This window comes from Amphiura filiformis, chromosome 3, assembly GCF_039555335.1.
Source record: "Amphiura filiformis chromosome 3, Afil_fr2py, whole genome shotgun sequence".
Classification (NCBI taxonomy): Eukaryota; Metazoa; Echinodermata; class Ophiuroidea; order Amphilepidida; family Amphiuridae; genus Amphiura; species Amphiura filiformis.
In genome coordinates this window covers 32,675,452-32,695,279 of record NC_092630.1, presented here as the reverse complement: position 1 = coordinate 32,695,279, position 19,828 = coordinate 32,675,452, and the positions used below count along the sequence as shown (strand labels likewise).

Sequence of the window (19,828 nt, the reverse complement as noted above, 5' to 3'; positions counted from 1 at the left end):
TCTTGAAAAATTGGTATATTTATGGGTCCACTTTCAAATTCTCAGCGACACGTCCCTACCAAAATCAAAGTTGAGTACCAACCCCCCACTCCCCGGGAATAACCCCTACTATGAATAAACTAGACGCTGTGTTTTCATGAGAAGAATTGTGTGTGTGAATCCAAAATTAAATTTCTTTGCTGTGATAGACATCATCATTCATTTTTGTCCTTGCTTTCTTTGACATAGAAATGTCATGGATACAAAAATTTAAAATTTGTCAACTGCAGCCACACTCCATGGAATTTTTTGAGGGACGCAATCTCATAGGCATGCAGCCATAATTCATGCTTTCTTCAAATTTTGTCTACATTTCCGTAAAGAAATGGTTTAGGAGCATTCTCTGGATTTATGAAGCATTATCAAAGCAGTGAAAAAGCAACATCAGAAACTTTTACAGAATTGTTTTGGTTGTCAATGGATCTCTGAATGTGGCTTTAATATTCCCACACAAACACCTCTCTGAATATCTCTAATAATCCAACGCATCTAACCAGCCCCCATGCACAGCTAACCACCAAATCACTTACACACACACAATCACAACACAAGGAAACAAATATAAAGAAGGGAAACATGCTCTTTATCTTGAATGTTGAGTTGTATTGTTAATTAAAGAAAATGTCACTACATTTTTTCCTAAAAACTAATTAACACTTGTAGCGGCACTTGTAAATCCTGAGGTGTATAACAAATACCTGTAGAAGAAAGTACCACTAAAAAATCACCTTTGAAAATTATAAATTGATTGAATGCACCCAACTCCTATTATGCTCAACTGTTTCAATGTTGCTTTGGATTTTTCACAGAAGACAGCCTGGATAAAATAATGAGGGCAGCATAGCTCATATTTTGATGGAGACGTCAGCAATTTAGGTGATAGTATTCAAATGCTTGTGGCATCCATATCTTAACAGGTGACTGATGACTAACCAATACAAAACCATAATGGGTCCTATTTCTACCAAAAAATCCACTGAGGTATTATGAACTCCTTCCAATAGCCCATGCAGTGACATGTTGGTCCCTATATACCAGCAATGGACCAAAATAATCTTCATCAACTTATGCGGGCCACACATGCTTCAAGTACAGATGAAAACCCTGGTGAAGATACACCATGATAAAGGGCATTTGTATAATCTACATAGCACACAAAAAATTATGATTTAACACATAGATACAACGGCCTAATACCAGAGGATAGCATTTTTCCACAAACCTCCCTGATGTGGGCTAAAGAAAATAGTATCAGAAACATTTTTAATTTCTAGATGGTATTACAGACCGCACAAATGTTATAGGTTTTCCCCTCCCTGCTACATATATTGTATACACGATATAAGTTTTTTACAAAATTTTGCTCGTATACACTGAAAACATGACATACGCAAATTCATTGCCATAATTGCCAAAAAATTTATGCAGGTGAAATTGGCCACCGGTTCGGTACTCGGGGAAAAAAGAGCACAGAGCTAAATTGGAAAATATGATGGCCCAAAATTTCATAAGAGTGACACAAAAGGACTCGCAGTTTATTGAAATGAAATCATCAATTGCAGAGAACACGCCAGTAAAGAAAACCATCTTACTATGAAAACTTCAAAATATGGCATATAGGTTTTAAAAATACCAGTATATGACTGAGCCAATCAGAAAATAGCATACATTTCCACAGGCACTAGCACATTGGCAATTGAGAAATATTAAATGCTTGAGGCAAGTTGTAACATAGTTGTTACTTGCCTGGGTGTCTGTCTATCAAGTTGTTATTTTAGGCACTCATAAAGTCAAAATATTAACAATTTTCCTTACTTAGGTAAGTTATCAAAAAATGTGGCGCCTGGGACCTACAATGTACTGTATTTATGCATCTCTAACATCCTGTCAGTAAGGATCTACTTACACCTATCAGGATACAAGAGCTAAGCCAACTATAACATTTCCTGTTACCAAGTCTTGAGCTTGATAAGACAGGAATGTTTCTAGCAGAGAAATGGCCACATATTATTTCAAAATTCCTGATTGTTGGATAGACAGTCAAACCAGACAGACAGTACAGGGTGTCCCAAAAAATAATTACCTGGTGATTTGGACTTAAGTCAAGAAATTGATATCAGAAACAAATAATTTAAAAAGCAGCACGTAACTCATTTTATTATGCATCATATAGGCAAATTATATTTGATTCGGTTGATTGGATGCGAAGATGTGAGCAATTACATAATGCGTGCATCAATGCAATTCAAGTTTGAACAACAGGCACATTTTTCATCGAGCGCTCACCCCTTCCTAAAGATTGTGGATCTCATTAAATTTAGTCCTCTTATCTATTTTATAATCCAACAGTGTTATGTTATTCATGCTATAACATCAGCTTTCTGATTTGATACCGTGACTGCAATATTAATTATGTTAAAAACTTTTGCATTAATTATTCATAACAATAATATTTGAAGCAACTTTTTGTCAGATAAAACTTGGAAGCTAAGCAGCCATAATTCTTTGTGTTGCGAAATATGTTACATTTTAACTTTCAAAAGAACCTTTGAACCAAGAATGGCAATGATCAAGTGCTTACAGCTTTACATGTGATTTTTGATATCATCACCACTTTACCAAAAACATTAATGTGTGAGACAACTAGCTTTTAGCCAGCTGAAACTCTTTATGCTATCATTTTTTATGCAGTAATTTTATTAACATTAAAAAAGTCCCGAGCATCATCTTTCATTTTTAATATCTTGCAATATTTTCACATTTGAACAAAACCTAATTCAATGATTTGCAAGAAACAGACTGCTTAAGGAGAACGAAAAGAATTTCACCAAACAAAATATAAAGCCCTTTGACATATTAACTACTAGTGGGTATTGTGTTGAATGATCTTTCTTTTAAACTTGGAATGAAGTGAATTGATGCATGCGTTACAGGGCATAATTTAGTGTTGGCCATTTGTATAGCAAAACAGACATTGATGAAAATTTGCATAGCTGTTGTATTCTCTTGTATGCAAATGAAAAAACATTTTGCCAAGATTGAGTAGTAAACTGCTATGCGATACCAACTAAATTATGCCCTGATACGTTATGTAATTGGTAATTTCTTCGCAATCAGTCAACCGATTTAAGTAAACTCAGCGTATAAGATGCAGAATAAGATGTGCTACGCAGTTTTTTTAATTTATGGATTATGATGCATGTTTCTCAACTTATGTCCAAATTCATACACTCAGTATTTTTTTATGGGACACCCTGTATATATTCAATAAATTTGAATCCAGTTCAATATCCTCAATATCAGGTCAATATCGTAAGAATTTAGTAGTTTGATAACTTTGATTATGTTTTCAGTGATTCAATATATAAAGCATGACTTTTTTGGTGTAAAGCCATACATGAAATTTGGCACTTAGACAAAAGCTTTGTGCAATAAATTCTTCACAAAAATAAGTAATTATCCATTAAGTTTAACAACTGCAATTTGAAATTACCTGTATCGACTACACCAATATTGTGTTATAAAAATGGCAAAGAAATGTGTTACCTGATGAACTGGATGTTCAACAGCCATACAAAAGCTTATTACATTTGGAGTTAGTTACACTGCCAGAGCTGCCAACATTTGAATCTTGAAAAAAGGGAGATTTCCTGTTGCAATCAGGGAGATTTGTCAAAATGTGTACATCTTAATCTTACAAAAACAGAGTTTGCTAACAAAACAATAAGAACCGCCGGGCCAAGAAAATGGCATTCGATCGACAGATGCGCCAAAACGGCTACATCAGTAAAACTCTTTAGATCCCAAATTAAAACAAACCTTATGGAAATGTACACTTAATACCTCTTAGTTTTGATTTACTTAGTTTTATTTTTCTCCCTTTTAAAACAAAAAAATCGATTAAAATTAACCCGATCTCTTAGCTTCTATACTATATTCACAAAATGTCAGCTTTCTTTTTTTTTTATACGTGAGCATATGTTATGAAATCCTAATTTGTCTTACACTTATATTCTGCATGTTCTTTATTCATCATTTTTTTCCTGCTTAGTTCGTTCTACATGAATGTATGAAAGAGGGTGGGAGGGGGGGGGGGGTTTGTATGTATGTAATTTTATTTTATTAGACAAATTAAGAAAAGGAGGCTAAGGTTAAGGGGTGCTTGTTCAGGCCTTTTTGGCCTTCTGAGCATCTCCTCATTCAAATGTGTTGTCTAGCTGTTATTGTATTGTTGTATTTTGAATGAAATAAAGACTGATTGATGATTGATTGATTGATGAAACCATTTCCTTTTCAGGGAGATGACCAAAAATTAAGGGTTCTGAAGGTTTAAAAGTAGGGAGTCTCCTGCGAAAAGAGGGAGAGTTGGCAGCTCTGCAATGCTGTGGAAGGATTTTACTGGTTAAAATAAAATATAATAAAAATAAAATATAATAAAAATAATAAAAATTACTAAAAACAAATGTTAAAAACCTTACTGAAGCAATTGCCAGTGAAGTACTCAACTGATTACTGAAAGATTCAACTTCAGTATCAGCACCATTATGCAAATGTAATCAAATACTCTGGATAAGCTTGAGCATCATGAAAGATGACAAAAATCCCTGGTTGTTTCACATTATCAACTAGCGAGTCGTAAATCTCGTTTTGATTCCCGGGCTTGTTGGGTAGGAGCTTCATTCCACTACGTCCATGGGTATATTCCCCAGTCAATACTTTGCACATGTACATACGTTGTTGTCCCATCTCATCTGGTGCAGAGTAGTTGGGTTGTGCAGAATAACTGGCACTTTTGGCAAAGTAGGTTCCTTCTCCATATGCATTTAATCCAGCTGTAGATATTTAAAAAAACAAGATAATTTGACGAACTAGTTAAATCACAAGTCAAAGCAAACATTTGGGATATCAGCTTCTACAAACTGTAAATGGAATTATAGAAATAAAATGTAAACTTATAATTGTATTTTACTATTCACTATCATGTCATACAGGATGGGCCGGTCAAACATTTTAGTGGGTGTATAATGGGCTACTCCACTTAAAGTCCTCACTACCCTTGTGGAAGATTTTGGAAATACCTTCCAAAGCGGGAGGATGAATTTCAAGTGGAATTAACATATATTCGGCAGCTCAATTTGACTTTCATACACCCTCTGAGAAAGATTCAGTCTTTCTTGGCCACCATAAATGTTATCATTCTATTTGACAGCCCTGGTAGAAGAGAACCTTTTAATGCATACCCTACATGCAATTATGACCATCCACGATGAACCAAGTGCAAAGTCACAATTAGGCAACAACAAAAAAGAAATCCTCCACTGACTGACCCTAATCTGAAAAATCTGGAAAAAAAGTTTTTGTTTTGTTTTACTGTACTAATGAATACCGACACTAATTTTGGAAATTCCAGAAATTTTTTTTTTCTTTCAACATTTTTGACATCTTGAAAAGTTTTTTACAGTTTCTACACACTTCTAAACTGTTTCAAAACATTAATGAAGTGGTATACAGTAGAGAAAACTATTTGGGCTATTTATTACGCTAATTAGGGGCATACAGTCATGTTTTGGCTATGACATTTAAGAAAAAAATAAATAAATAAAAATATCCTGACCGACCAACCCAATTCTGAAAAAGTTGTGGAGGACAAGCAAACAATCTTTTGTTTTTGGCCTTAACAGTTTCTTACATTATTGAACATTATATTCCTGTTTTTTATTGATTTATGTTAGCTTTATTGGGCAATATTTCTAAATAAGCAATAGCCAATTTACACTGGGTTCATGGTGGATGGTCACAAATATCAAGACATGCCTAGCTAGTCACGGAATACACGCAGAAGCATTTTGAACAAATTTATACAAGCCTAAGATAATCCGAAGATGACCTTTGACATCACATCTATTGACATCTCAGGGTAACTGCAGTCTTAGAAAAAATTGTTCGGACACTTCAAAGGCCTTATTGGAAATGGTCCCCCTTCTACCCCTGTACAATGTTGACATGCCCAATATGCTCATCTTCACCATATCTTCTCCCAAAATTGATTGGTGGGGAAAGGGGAGGGGATATGCTTAAGATGAACATTGAGAGAACTCTATTATAATTCTTACTTTCCAGTGACTCATATAGCGTGCGCACTATACTAAGAAGAACATGGGAATAACAGTGGGTGTTCAAACACATTTTTTCCGGGATTGTGGGTCCAAGTTGTATTGAGGCATGCATGAGGAATTGCCAAAACAAATCCAGGGCTAACATTTTGACCATACACGCCCCATCCCTACATATTTCATGCACACATACACACCAGAGCTCATTTAAAGTACATTTTCTGAACTCATTCCACAGGGCCACAGGGTCAGAACTTCGTTTCACAGAATCAATCTTGATTCTTGCAGAATAAATTTGCGGGAATCATTTGATTCTTGTTAATCAACTTCTATGTAAACTACAAAAGTTTGGGAGAATCAACTTTGATTCACGCAAATTTGTTCACAAGAATCTTTGCGAAAATCAATTCTCCGATTCTCGCCGAAATTCTGACCCTGGGACCACTTATTCCTCTTATCCCTGGTAATTTTCTTCTACAGAATTACCTTTATATCATCATATATGTTCTATCAATGTTAAATACTTGCCTTTCAAACCTGAGTAACTTCTGTTGAAACCTCTTCTATTAATAGCATCACATGCATTTGATGCTGTACCATGATAGAGACTCTGTTCCACATCTATGTTAGGAAGTGCCAATTGCATAGTTTCTTTTCTAGCTTGATACTGACGAAACAACTCTTTGTTTTGGATTCTTTCAATCTGGAAACAAGGGGAAACCAACATGTTGTTTTTAAACATTTTGTTACATCATTTTAACATGACAGCTTTTACACACCCTTCCTTTTCACAAGAAATGAGCTCCAATCACATATTATCATTTGTTTATCAAATTCAATATTTTACTTGTAGTAAGGCATGTATTAAACGAAGACGACCAGATAAATTGGGAAAATCCAATTCTTTAAAACCTATGATAACATAAAATGTTGTCTCTTTCAAGCATGCATGCAAAAAGAACACATAAATGTTTCTTGTAAATTCCTTATGGAATTACTAACATTTATACAGTGTGATACTGGTAGTCTAAAGTATGTTTATTAATGATTATTATCATCATGATCATGTAACATATTGATGTGAAATGAAAGACCCTATTTTTCTCATTAACATATTGAAATTAGGAGTTCCAAATCAGTGTATTTCCGAAGAAATCATCAAAAAGCTGTCGAATTAGTCTTAAACGTGGCACATGAAGTTTTTTGAGGATTTCTTCGGAAATATACAGATTTAGAAAGCCTAATTTCTCAATATGTAAATGAGAAAAATATGAACTTTCACCTGATACCAAAACCTGCATTTTGATTGGGTAAAGCGGGGGGGGCGAGGCTGTCAATCGGGTCACCCACCTTTAAATGTCTAACGTTTTAATCAGTTTTAAATAGTTTTATTATCATTTCTGAAGGAAATAATTACTTCTATTCCAAATGCGATGTTTGGGCTTCAAAATTTAACACCCTTGTGGCATTTTGTTTACATACCATATGCTTTTAACATTGTTTAACACCTCCCAAAATCCACTTTTTTTCACAATTCATTTTTCTAAAGTTATATCTTTATAAGATTCTTCATTGCTGAAGGGGTCTGCCACTTTACTTTGCCCACATATGCTGGTACCCATTTATACACCTGAGTGGAGAGTGGCAATTAGAGGTGAAGAGTCTTGCCACTAACACTTCAAAAATTATGTCAAATCCAGTACCACTGTACTGCCGTACCTCTGTGCAGTGTGCACTCTGACAATTACAATATGAAAATACCAACCTTGATAACATTAAATCCCCTGTTAGGTGTGCGTCTGCACTGTTTACATGAGCAAGTGCCATGTCCACCAACACCAACACTAGACAGGAACGTTGTTTGAATTGTCTGGTATTCAGAAGAGGTTTTTGACAAACCAATTACTTTCAAGTTTTCTGTTGCCTCCATTTTCCCCCAAGTTGTTGGCAAATCAGATCGTGTATCTTGAATGAAAAAATAATAATAAAATTTCAAGTTTTTCAATATACAGTAATCTATAAATATATGCTGATCTCATCCCAGTCATGATGTCCTTGCACTAAATTTTGAACAACATAGCAACATTTGTGTCCAAATGATAAAACTGGTTTTTCAATTTATTGACCAAAAATGTTTTGGGAATTCATTGGTTTATTTTGATCAGAAAAAGACATATAACTGTATATACGAGGGGGTATCAAAAAGTTTTAGAAATCGCCCAGAAGTGAAAGAGCTATATCAATGAAATTTCGTCAGTGCAATCACTGGTCCTTATGTACACTATGGTGCAAAAATGGTCTCATAAGTATGTTTACTTTTTTTTACAGGCGCTAGATGTCAGTACCTGCCTAAAGTAACCGCATAACCAGCAAAATGGAGAAAATTGAGGCATGTAGCATGATTAAGTTCCAGTTTAAGGGTTACAGTGCCCAGAAAATCTGTGATGAAATAAAAATACCTTTTCCAAAAAGCAACAGTGACATATCACAATCACCACCGAAGATAACTTTCATTTCATCATCAATTTTCTAGGCACTGCAACCCTTCAAAAGCAGGATCTTAATAACGCTGCTTGCCTCAATTTTCTCAATCTAGCAGTTTATGCGCAGTAACTGGGGTAGCAGGTTATTGGCATCCAGCGCCACCTGTAAAAAAAGTAAACATACTTATGAGACCATTTTTGCACCATAGTGTAATTTACCATTTATGGCAATCTGTTGACATCCACATGTAACTTGGGTAAGTGAATCCATTCTTGTTTCAATCCCTTTCCATTTTGCATTTTGTCACTGGGCGTGAAAAACCTCACATGTACTTTTGGCCCTTGAACATGGATAAAGCCTTGTAGGTGTAGATTTTATATTGAAGAGGTTGCTTCATCCATGTTCAAGGGCCAAAAGTACATGCAGGAAACACCTCATATTTAATTTTGGCCCTTGAAAATGGATAAAGCTTTGTAGGTGTATACTTTACATTGAATGGTTTGCTTCATCCATGTTCAAGGGCAAAAAGTACAGATGAGGTTTTTCCCGCCCAGTGACGATTTTCTGTTTTGTGTCTAAAACACACCCTTACCTGGTCCCTTTTTGGCAATCCTCTGTACTGTAGTCTCCTTGACAGGGAATCCCCCACTAAGATCAATCTCCTTCATGGTCTGTAAATCTATTCTGAAGCCTGCCAGCTGCGGTGGATCCACAAATGGCTTGCTTGTTTGATAAGCTTGCTCAATTTCTGCTGTAACATCAATATCATATGTAATATATTTTGACTCCTCTTTAGACCACCACTTCCACTCCACATTTTCACATAGCTTATGAGCATGTTTATGTTCATTGTACTGCTTCTGTAATGTCAGGTAGAGTTGTTGGATATCGGATTTGGCACTGAGTACATCTAGTCTTCTACCTTCTAGTTGGAAGGATTTGATATGGCGTTGACCATAGGGTAATGGAGTCACAGTTACCTGCCAGATGAAATAGAAGCAACATTCAATAGGTTCAATCTTATTACTATAGGTGCAAATGGGACACCGCAAAGAGGCACAAGAACCAGGGGCATAATTTGCCTCTTTTGAAACTGAATGTGAGCTACTTGCATTGGTATGACTAAATGTACCAACAGTTTTACATCCTCTCAATGTTCATTTACTTATTCTAAATGTACCTTGAGTGGAGCAGAAGTATAAATCAATCTCTAGATTTTACCAGTGAAATTCTTTGCCCCCCCCCCCTAATAGCCAATACTCTGCAAGTCACTACAACTGGGAATTAAACCTGGAACCTTGTGCATCAGGGCCAAGTAATAACCAATGCACTAAACACTTCCTTCTCATTTTAGCTTGTATTTAAACCAGAAAAAACATTAATTGAACCAAAGTCAGCTTTGAAGTTCAGCGTGTGCTGTGTTGGTTTAGCTTAGTTTCTTGCATGTACATATGCAGCACATTGATCGTGTGCATTTAAAGTATGTACACGCACCAAGTAATGCTAAGCTAATGCAGAACATGCTGAACTTCAAAGCTAGTACCGGTGACTCGAGGTAGATACATACTATAGACACTTCAAATGCTGCAAACGGTATGAAACTGAACTTTACACTCATTAGTCAGAGCCCCAAGAATACAAAAAATGAGTTAGGTTACCTTGAAAGAACTTTTTTTAAAACCTATGTATATTGATAGTCTGGAACCTCAGGATTATGAATTCAGAGGTCGTATTTTTCTCCAGGATTGCAAAAAATAGATATTATGTAATAATGATGACGCTCATCAAATTTTGGTGAATAAAGTGCAAAATTTATTTAAAAAATATTCTTGCCTGTATGGATATATTAATTACCCCTCCTTCTATTTCTGTTAAGGAAGAAGCTGTATTATATTTAGATATTGTGTTAGGGAGCTTTTAAATTTATTTTTCACATTGACGTGTGTACTAAATATAATTTTTGATTGCGATTTTCTCAATATGCCGCTTTTTTTCACTTTTAAATGGCTATAAATATTGGCTATTTTCTCTGATAAACATATATTTTAACCAATTTTTAAATCTTTCAAACTATTTTCATTATATTTTTGGATGTTCTTAGTAAGAAAAAATATGTTTGATTTCAAAACATATATTTGTATAACGCCTATCTATGTACAAAATATGATGACGCATCAAATTTTGGATTAAAAATACAAAATTTACCAAAAAAAAAATCTTGCCTGTTTTGGATACATTAAATACACCTTCTCCCATTTCTTTTAAGTTAGAAGCAGTATTATATTCAGATATTGTGTTAGGGAACTTTTAATTTCATTTTTTGCACATTGACGTGTGTACTAAATATAATTTTTGATTGCGATTTTCTCAATAAACCGTTTTTTCACTTTTACATTGCTATAGATATTGGCTATTTTCTCTGATAAACATAATTTTTTATATAGCAACCTTTAAATATTTATAAATATATATTAAGACTATTTTCATATGCATTTGGATGCTCTTAGTAACAAAAAATATGTTTGATTCCAAAATACATATTTGTATAACATCTATGGGACAAAATATGATGACGTCATCAAATCTGACTCTACATGTAAAAAATATCGAAATAGTTTTTATTGTTTTATATGATGACAAGCATTGTTACCTTTGATTTCAACTCGTGTAAGAACCGCACACTCAATTTCTTTACGGTTTATGAGCGACAGAAACTATTGATATGCATTGCTGTCTGTATGAAAATTCAACTTCAAGCGAAGTTTTCTTGCATTATATGACTTTTGAGCTTCACAAGACTTGTCTACTTTTTTGTTTTTCTTGTACAGCGTGGTTAAAATGTTTATCTACATAAATTTGAAACTTTGATGTATAATTTCAGGTACTGTATATATCATAAATAGGTTTAATTTCATATGTGATAAGAAAGACTCTGTTGGACTTATTTCTGTAACCTAGATTTCTCAACAGCAGTTGCTGTTGCAGTTGTTTCACCACTTCTTCTGTCTGTAGTTTCATATCTGACACTACTCATCATCCTTATCCTGCAGAATGCAATCAGCTGCAACACGTACGCATTTATCAGGGCTACCTGACTGTACATGCATACACTTTACACTGTTATTTGCACATTTACAATTTTTCGTGCACTTAGACACCTGCATGGCTTATGTTTCATTACGATTTGGGGTTTGGGGTTTTTCAGCATTATGATTGGGACAGGTTTGCCATTGACAATCTTCCATCCAGCGTTCGCAAATGCATCTTCTGTAGGGGGCAAGGGGGAAATGATAATAATATGAAAATTTATAACGCGCAAGTATCCGTCAGAGCCGCTCACTGCGCAGCAACCGGAATATGACCACAAAGGGGAACATGATGAACAGACCAAATACAGAAAATGTCTCAAGTCCACTTTTTTTCTTTTGCAAACAGAGGGGCTTGCAAATCATCCAAACTACAAGAGAAGCCATAATATCGCCCATAGAGCGCGAAGAAGAATTGCTGCCCTTATCAATTCTTCTTCCAGCTCCATATATCACCATCTTCACCACAGTTACCTTATGCTGGAAGGCATTGCATCTACCACTATCTAGTAGTGTCGCTAGAGCCATCCTTTTATGATAAGGATAGCTGACTGTGTCACAGCCGCTGAGTACGCATAAGGAAAGAATCAATGCTGTTAATTCCAGTTCAGCAATGTTCATGTTTTTGCTCATTGTTTCCACAGTGGTATGCAATGAGCGCGATGTTTATCTTTTAAAGCCATAATTCCTTCAGTCCAGGAATGCGTACAGCGTTATACATTCCCATGATGATTACATCTGTGTCAGTTGCATTATTAGAACTTTCTTGTGGTGATGTACATTTGCTGAATATGGGCAAACATCCTGGTATCTGCTTCTTCATGGAGAGCACATGACAACAGGAATGATCGCAACACCCGCCACTGTAAGTTCTAATGTACAGCCAGGGTCACGTAAGCAATCTCCAAATATGAGATGCACACCTTGTGGTAGATTGCCATGTTGACGTTCCCATGCCTTTGCAAGATAGTGAAGAAGGTTGGTTTTATTCTTTGGATTCATCATGAATAAATCCTAGTCCGTAATAAGCAGGGTATCCTGTGGGTCATACTCCTTTGAAGTGTTCCCCTTTGTTCGCTTTTTCCGTTTTTCCCCATTCAATGATACCAGATCTCCAACATCATACCTATCCCCGACAAAATATGTCATCACAACCTGCAGGTCTTAGGCTCAGCAATTTCGTCAGATAATAAGCTTGCAAATCAAAGAAAGTTTCATTTCTGAATTGCTGAAACCATTTGATAAAGGCCATCGCTTCAACTATCACGCTACAACTACCATCAGTACTTATGCTTGCGGGTGACTCATGAGCTGGCCAATCATCGCCTAGCGATGTCTTCATGTCATTTATGAAGTCTGCATTTCCTTTGCTCAAATGCAGCCATTCGACTGAAAAGGAGAACCTGGATAGCTGGTCTATTCATGCTGGAATAATGACTTTGTGTCTTTCTAAGGTCTAGGGATGTTGTGTCTAGCAGATATGTTAAGCAGATCTTGACAAGTGTAAACCCATAGGTTTACCATCTTGGTTATTATGGCATTTGGCATTTTAGTTGATGCATTGATATGTTTATATAGTCAGCTTTGGAGTATCTTCGTGGTGTTTGTAGTTTACCTTGCCAAGTGTACCATCTCTTTTACGTCCAGATATGGCAGTTAGTCTAGGAGCTACCATAATTTATTTTACCATCGCAGCTTGCTGGTGGCTAATTATGCCATGGAATAAGCGAGTCTTTGCATCACAATAATGTATGTCTGTTCTAATGCCATGTCACTCCTCACCCCATTGAAATATTTACTGGTGAAGTACTGTGAATTTACCACTTTTGAAGGCAGTATTAACTTCCGGGGCTATAACTGACATCGACTCCATGGCTTCTAAATAGTGTGGAAGGCATCCAGGTATTTGTAATGTCCTGCAGCTACCGGGTACGGAAGCATATTCCTATCTCCTTGCAGATATGCTTCCCAACAGCATGACCGCTCGCATATATGTTTACCGGTTGACATGGTGTAGGATCCCTACCACATATATGTACATCAGCCAAATAAGACATATAGGCGATGTGCACTGGGTTTTCTGGAATTCGACAATTAAAGCAGTTACAGCCTTTTCAATGCTGCCATAAGTTCTTGTATATGGAGGGATATTCCAGAAAGGCACTCAGCATCCTTTCCTTCACCCTGAAGACACTACTCAAATGATTCCCAGTATGATTCAAACATAGCATCTGCCACTAAAGGGTGTGCTCGCAGCATTAGGTATAGTAATCTTTCCCTGCCATTATTTTACTTGCTGTTCCTCTTAAACGTGTTTTCGATTCTACCAATATGTCTTCAATTCCTGTTGACTTCATTAGGTGAAACTCCCATGAAATTTGATGCAATATGGAAACCTCCCATACGAAGAATCAGTTTCTTGTACTTCTCCGGCTTCTTCTGCAGCACAAGGGCTATGTCTTTACACTGAGCACTCTGTATTTTTACCCGATATTATCTGGTAACCCACAATCCGATTCAGGCAACAACCAGCACGTTTCTACTGATGCTTAAAATAAGGGTTTGGTATGTACCAGAAGTACTGAAAATATTTTCCTTACCCCAAAGCTGCTTTTAAGTTCACGATGTGATACATAAAATGTACATAAAAGAAGTTCAACACCCAGCAACCGTTAACCGTTGTGTTTCCACTGACAAAAATACCGGGTGTCACACCACATGGTCTACCTCATGAGGTGGATCACTGTTGCCTTGTGTCCACACCGCATCACTCTGAACTGATCTGTTTCCACTGAGCACATTAACCGGTAACACTCTAAAGTAAACCACATTACCCGCCAACCGTTCCCCAGTAGAAACACGCAGATAGATTGATCACAAGTTACTGTGGTGAATTCCTGACATAATTTTGCAGCCATGTTGAAACAGTAGTTTTTTTAACTTTGAATAACGTCAGGGCTTGTTGGTGACCGTAGTAGATATATGACCTACAATCTTGTGCGAAAATCGTTGGGACAGATGATGTTTTATAGATCAAATTTCAGTGAATTGAACCAGATACATGATACGTTTCATAGCTCACGTTATGTACTTGCTTGCTCCCCTCCCCTCCCCCCTGGAAACAATGTTGGAGCAGACTATCTGCGTGTTTACACTGAGCACTCTGTCTTTTTACGATATTATCTGGTAACCCACAATCCGATTCAGGCAACAACCAGCACGTTTCTACTGATGCTTAAAATAAGGGTTGTGGTGTGTACCGGAAGTACTGAAAATATTTTCCTTACCCCCAAGCTGCTTTTAAGGTCACGATGTGATACATAAAATGTACATAAAAGAAGTTCAACACCCAGCAACCGTTAACCGTTTTGTTTCCACTGACATAAATACCAGGTATCACACCACATGGTCTACCTCATGAGGTGGATCACGGTTCCCGGTTGTCCACACCGCATAACTCTGAGCCGATCTGTTTCCACTGAGCACATTAACCGGTAACACTCTAAACTAAACCACATTACCCGCCAACCGTTCCCCAGTAGAAACACGCAGATTGAGGGCAACCACTTTTTACTATTTTTCTGCATTCAACATTGAATAAGGGGAGCGGGGATGCGTAAAATAAACAAACTGTCCAAGCATTTTGCGTGGGGATTATAGGGCAGACAAAATCAACGTTGATCTCACCATTTACAATGAAGTCAGACACATCCGGGTCTAATGCCGAAGTAAGTCACGATGACTCGTTTGGTTTTTGGAATCATTGTCTTCGTGTAAGATAGTAAGATACCCCTTCTGAGGACCGTGCTTTCTGTCTATCTTTAAGAGAGATACTGCTGTCCACTGTAAGCGTGCATTCAGAAAGTGGTATAGATGTTTTCCTGGCTATTACAAGAGGTACGCTACTCATTGGTTTCAACGTTTACTCTGCAGTCTATTTGTACTTCTGTATTATTTTGTGCGGTGTTGCGTTCAATGTAGTTCCATCCTGTGCGTGTTCGTGGAAATCTAAATTATCTATGGCAAAGTGTGTAACGCAACCATTGAGGCCTATTGACCATGACCTATTTTGCTGTGTTACCTAGGTAGTCAAACATACAAGATGGTGCAATCCTATCCTTATTTGAATTGATTGATCAAAACGAACATTTTGACACCTCTTTTGGCACAATCGGAGCACGTTGATGTTTTTGACCACAATGAAGCCAAAAACGTGACATTTGACCTTTTCGGTTATAACGATATGTCCTATATAGGTCAAACTATACAGTTTCTGAATCTTTGTGACTAGAGATATGGTTTGTAACACAATTAGAGCAAGTTTGAAATTTGACGTAAAGTTTGTGTAAAGTTCGATGACCTTTTCCCGCCAAAAGCTACTCCGGTTCAATTGCTATCAGAAATTTTTGTATAACCCATGATATCAACTACCTATGGTAAAAGTGCAACTTTGCCCCCCCCAAAAAAAAAAAAAATAGTACCGTCCAACCCCGAGCTCACACACTATTTGGATGGGAACAGAGATATGGGTATTTGTGATAACGCTGGGGATTCATTAATGTAATATGCAAAATATCACCAAGCTCAATCGTGTTGAACATTAAGCTGTTAAACGTCATAATGCAAGAAAAATGCATTTGAAGTTTCATTTTTATACAGACAGCAATGCATGTACAGGGTGTCCCAAAACAAAGAGGCCCCACATTGCGCCCTCTTTTTCTCCTATTTTTGAAAAGTTGATCAAATATATTTTGGTATGTAAAGAAACCTTCAATCTTTTGATTTAATAAACCAAAACAATTATTTCAATTAGCTCGTAACTTTTGAAGATATGTCCTTTTAAAGAAATGTATCCGTTTTTCACTCTGTCCACGGAGGAGGTTTGGCTACTTCAAAGATTGGAAAGTGCATATACCATGCATGAATATAAAACATTCCTCGATGATAACTTTATAAAATAACAACTTTATTTAAGGGAATGGGCTTTACCGGTGGGCTTATGGGTTATGGATTTTGTTAAGTGTCATTAATCTGGTCGAAATTGATGTAGGATGGGACTTGTTTTGCTATACTTGCAATTACTTATGTTTTTCTCGTTTCTTGCTTTCTTTTTATTGACAACATAAGTCATTTCTCTTTTTGGAATAAAATGTAGCCCTGAAAAGGGCTGCTTAGTTTGTCTTTGGTTCTTTTGAAGTGAGTTTACTGTGCTGCTCTGCCCTCGACCTGGTTGCCTCCGTGACGAATACAGGTTTCAGCCATAGTTCTCATTGCATTAATTATGCTATGCACCATCCTTGTGCGCCGGATACTTGCGAATGCAGCAGTAATCTGAGGTTGCGGCTAGCTGGTGATCCTCGCTTATAGTGAATGCTTTCCCAAGACTAATGCTATTATCTATACATGTCATTAACCGTGTGTTTCGTTTAAACCTCATCCGTGGACAGAGTGAAAACGGGTACATTTCTTAAAGAGGGCATATCTTCAAAAATTGTGAGCAGATTGAAAGAATTGTTTTGGTGTATTAAAGCTAACGATTTAGGGTTTCTTTACATACCAAAATATATTTGATCAACGTTTCAGAAATAGGAGAAAAAGAGGGCGCAATGTGGGGCCTCTTTTTTTTGGGACACCCTGTATATATTTTTGTTTTGCTCAGAAATCGTACATCAAGGCCAGGTGAGGTCCCTATTTGAGTTTAAATTACATATATTGATGTCAGCTATCGTTTTCAGTAACAAAAATGATTTTGATATTTTTCACATGCGGAGTCAAACTTGATGACGTCATCATATTTTGTTCGATAGACGTTATACAAATATATATTTTTGAATCAAACATATTTTTTTCTTACTAAGAACATCCAAGTGTATATGAAAATAGTTTAAAAGATTTAAAAATTGGTTATAATATATGTTTATCAGAGAAAATAGCCAATATTTATAGCCCCCAAAAAGTGAAAAAACGGCATATTGAGAAAATCGCAATCAAAAATTATATTTAGTACACACGTCAATGTAAAAAATAAAATTAAAAGCTTTCTAACACAATATTTAAATATAATACAGCTTTTAACTTAGCAGAAATGGAAGAAGAAGTATTTCATGTATCTATACCGGTAAGAATTTTTTTCATAAATTTTGCATTTTTTTCACAAAAATTTGATGACGTCATCATTATTGCGCAATATCTATTTTTTTGCAATCCTGGAGAAAAATACGACCTCTGAATTCATAATCCTGAGGTTCCAGACTATCAATATACATTGGTTGTAAAAAAAAGTTCTTTCAAGGTAACCTAACTCCAGTTTTAGAGCTCTTTTTTAATGTTGGGGCTCTGACTACATCCTCTAAAGATGTATTTATAAGCTGAGATCACTTTCATGTTACCTACCTTGTATTTAGCTGCACATGCTTTGACCTCCTTCAGTTTACTTCCATTCATAGCACCCATTAAATCACTATCATAGGACAATTCCTATATGGAAAACAAAAAGTTAAGATTTCACACTTGGTGCCAGTTGTAAAATAAGTAATTGACCGTATCAATTAAGGTATAAAATATCAAAGGTATAAAATGTTTTCATAGCATTCAAAACAGTTTTGCAAAATATTCTAAAATAATGTTATTTAAGTGTTGATGAAATATTTGGCAAAAAATTGTTTGCTAAAAATATTTTGCAATAACATTTTGACAACATTTTAAAATGTTATTGTCAGTGGGTTTTCAAACATGTTTTAAAACGTTTTCACCACCTTTATAAAACCTGACATTTAATGTTATTAAAACATTTCACCAAAACTAAAACCTAAAATATAACCCATTTAAAAATGTTTTTAAAACGTTTTGTGTTTGCTGGGTATTGACATACATTTGCCATGCTAATGATACTGATAGCACTACACTAGCTTCTAGAGAAGTATAGCACGTTCTTGTTCTGATCGAAGAGCACACCCTGTTAGCGAGCGACATACACCACACTTTTGTGTTCCTTTCAAAAGTACCGCTCTGCTCCAAACCATGCTTTGACCCGTGATCAGCTAATGAGATTACCTGTCTATTGTCTTGACTGAATCAGCCACTGATTCAGAGCCCAATTTTTGTGTTTACGCGCTGTACGCTCACCATGGGGAAGAGAGTGCCGTTCTTCTCTGGAAGCTAGTGTAATATCTGCATTCTCCAATAAGCTACCAACTTGCATTAGCAACTCCATGTCGCTTTTGGTCAGTGGGAGTTGATGAGGCACCAAATAAGTAATAATAATAATAATAATAATGGAGGGTTCTTAGTAGGCGCACAATCTTCAAAACAACTCAAGGCGCACAAACAATAAAGACAAACAAGTTACATATATGTGAATCCGGAAAAGCATGAAGAAAAAGATGAGTTTTAAGTTGCTTTTTGAACTGAGTAAGCGAATGTGAGTTACGGAGGCTGTTTGGAAGCAAATTCCAAATAGCCGGAGCAGAGAAATGAAAGGAGCGTTCACCAGCCGATTTCAGATTAACACGGGGAGATTTCAGTAATCTTTCAGTAGAAGATTGAAGTGATCGAGCTGGTTTGTATGTGCAGAGCGTAGCAGAGAGATAAGTTGGTAACGTATCTTCAAAATGCCGAAAAGCAAGAACAGCTAACTTAAACTGAATCCGAAATTCTAAAGGCAGCCAGTGAAGCTCATATATGACGGGGGTGATATGCTCATACTTTTCTTTATGATTAAACGGGCCGCGCAATTTTGTGTTCTTTGAAGTGGCAGGAAACTTGTCAACCCTACCAACCTGTTTACAGTAAACCTCCTCCTCATAGCTACGAACTGTCTTGGCTGGACTCAAGTCCTCAGGCTCATCGTCATCAATGACTTTCCTCTTTCTATTACCATAGGACTGGCCAACTTTCTTCTCAAAGACTGACTTGTATGAGTCAAGCATGTAGGAGTCAAAGATGATGATCTTGATCCGATTGACACACTGCGGATTGGTGGAAACAATGAAATCCCCAATGGCATCAAGTAATTCAGAGGCACAAGCAATAGCATCACCTCCAAGCTGACCTAGAAAACAAAGTCAGTAAATGTGACGTGTCATGTCAAAAGGAGACACTTTTGGG

General features: G+C 36.4%; 1 protein-coding gene across 1 annotated transcript in view; it reads right to left on the bottom strand.

The window, feature by feature from the left end:
- Nucleotides 1–4,170: 4,170 nt before the first annotated feature.
- The window catches only part of LOC140148395 (protein mono-ADP-ribosyltransferase PARP14-like), a 30,802-nt gene continuing 15,144 nt past the window's right edge, over nucleotides 4,171–19,828 (bottom strand). Inside the window, exons 9-14 of the mRNA XM_072170323.1 lie at nucleotides 19,501–19,772; nucleotides 18,116–18,199; nucleotides 9,229–9,616; nucleotides 7,918–8,117; nucleotides 6,681–6,855; nucleotides 4,171–4,871 (exon numbers count right to left, since the gene is read on the bottom strand). Coding sequence (XP_072026424.1) covers nucleotides 4,582–4,871; nucleotides 6,681–6,855; nucleotides 7,918–8,117; nucleotides 9,229–9,616; nucleotides 18,116–18,199; nucleotides 19,501–19,772 — 1,409 coding nt within the window. The 3' untranslated portion in view covers nucleotides 4,171–4,581. The remainder of the gene's footprint in view (nucleotides 4,872–6,680; nucleotides 6,856–7,917; nucleotides 8,118–9,228; nucleotides 9,617–18,115; nucleotides 18,200–19,500; nucleotides 19,773–19,828) is intronic.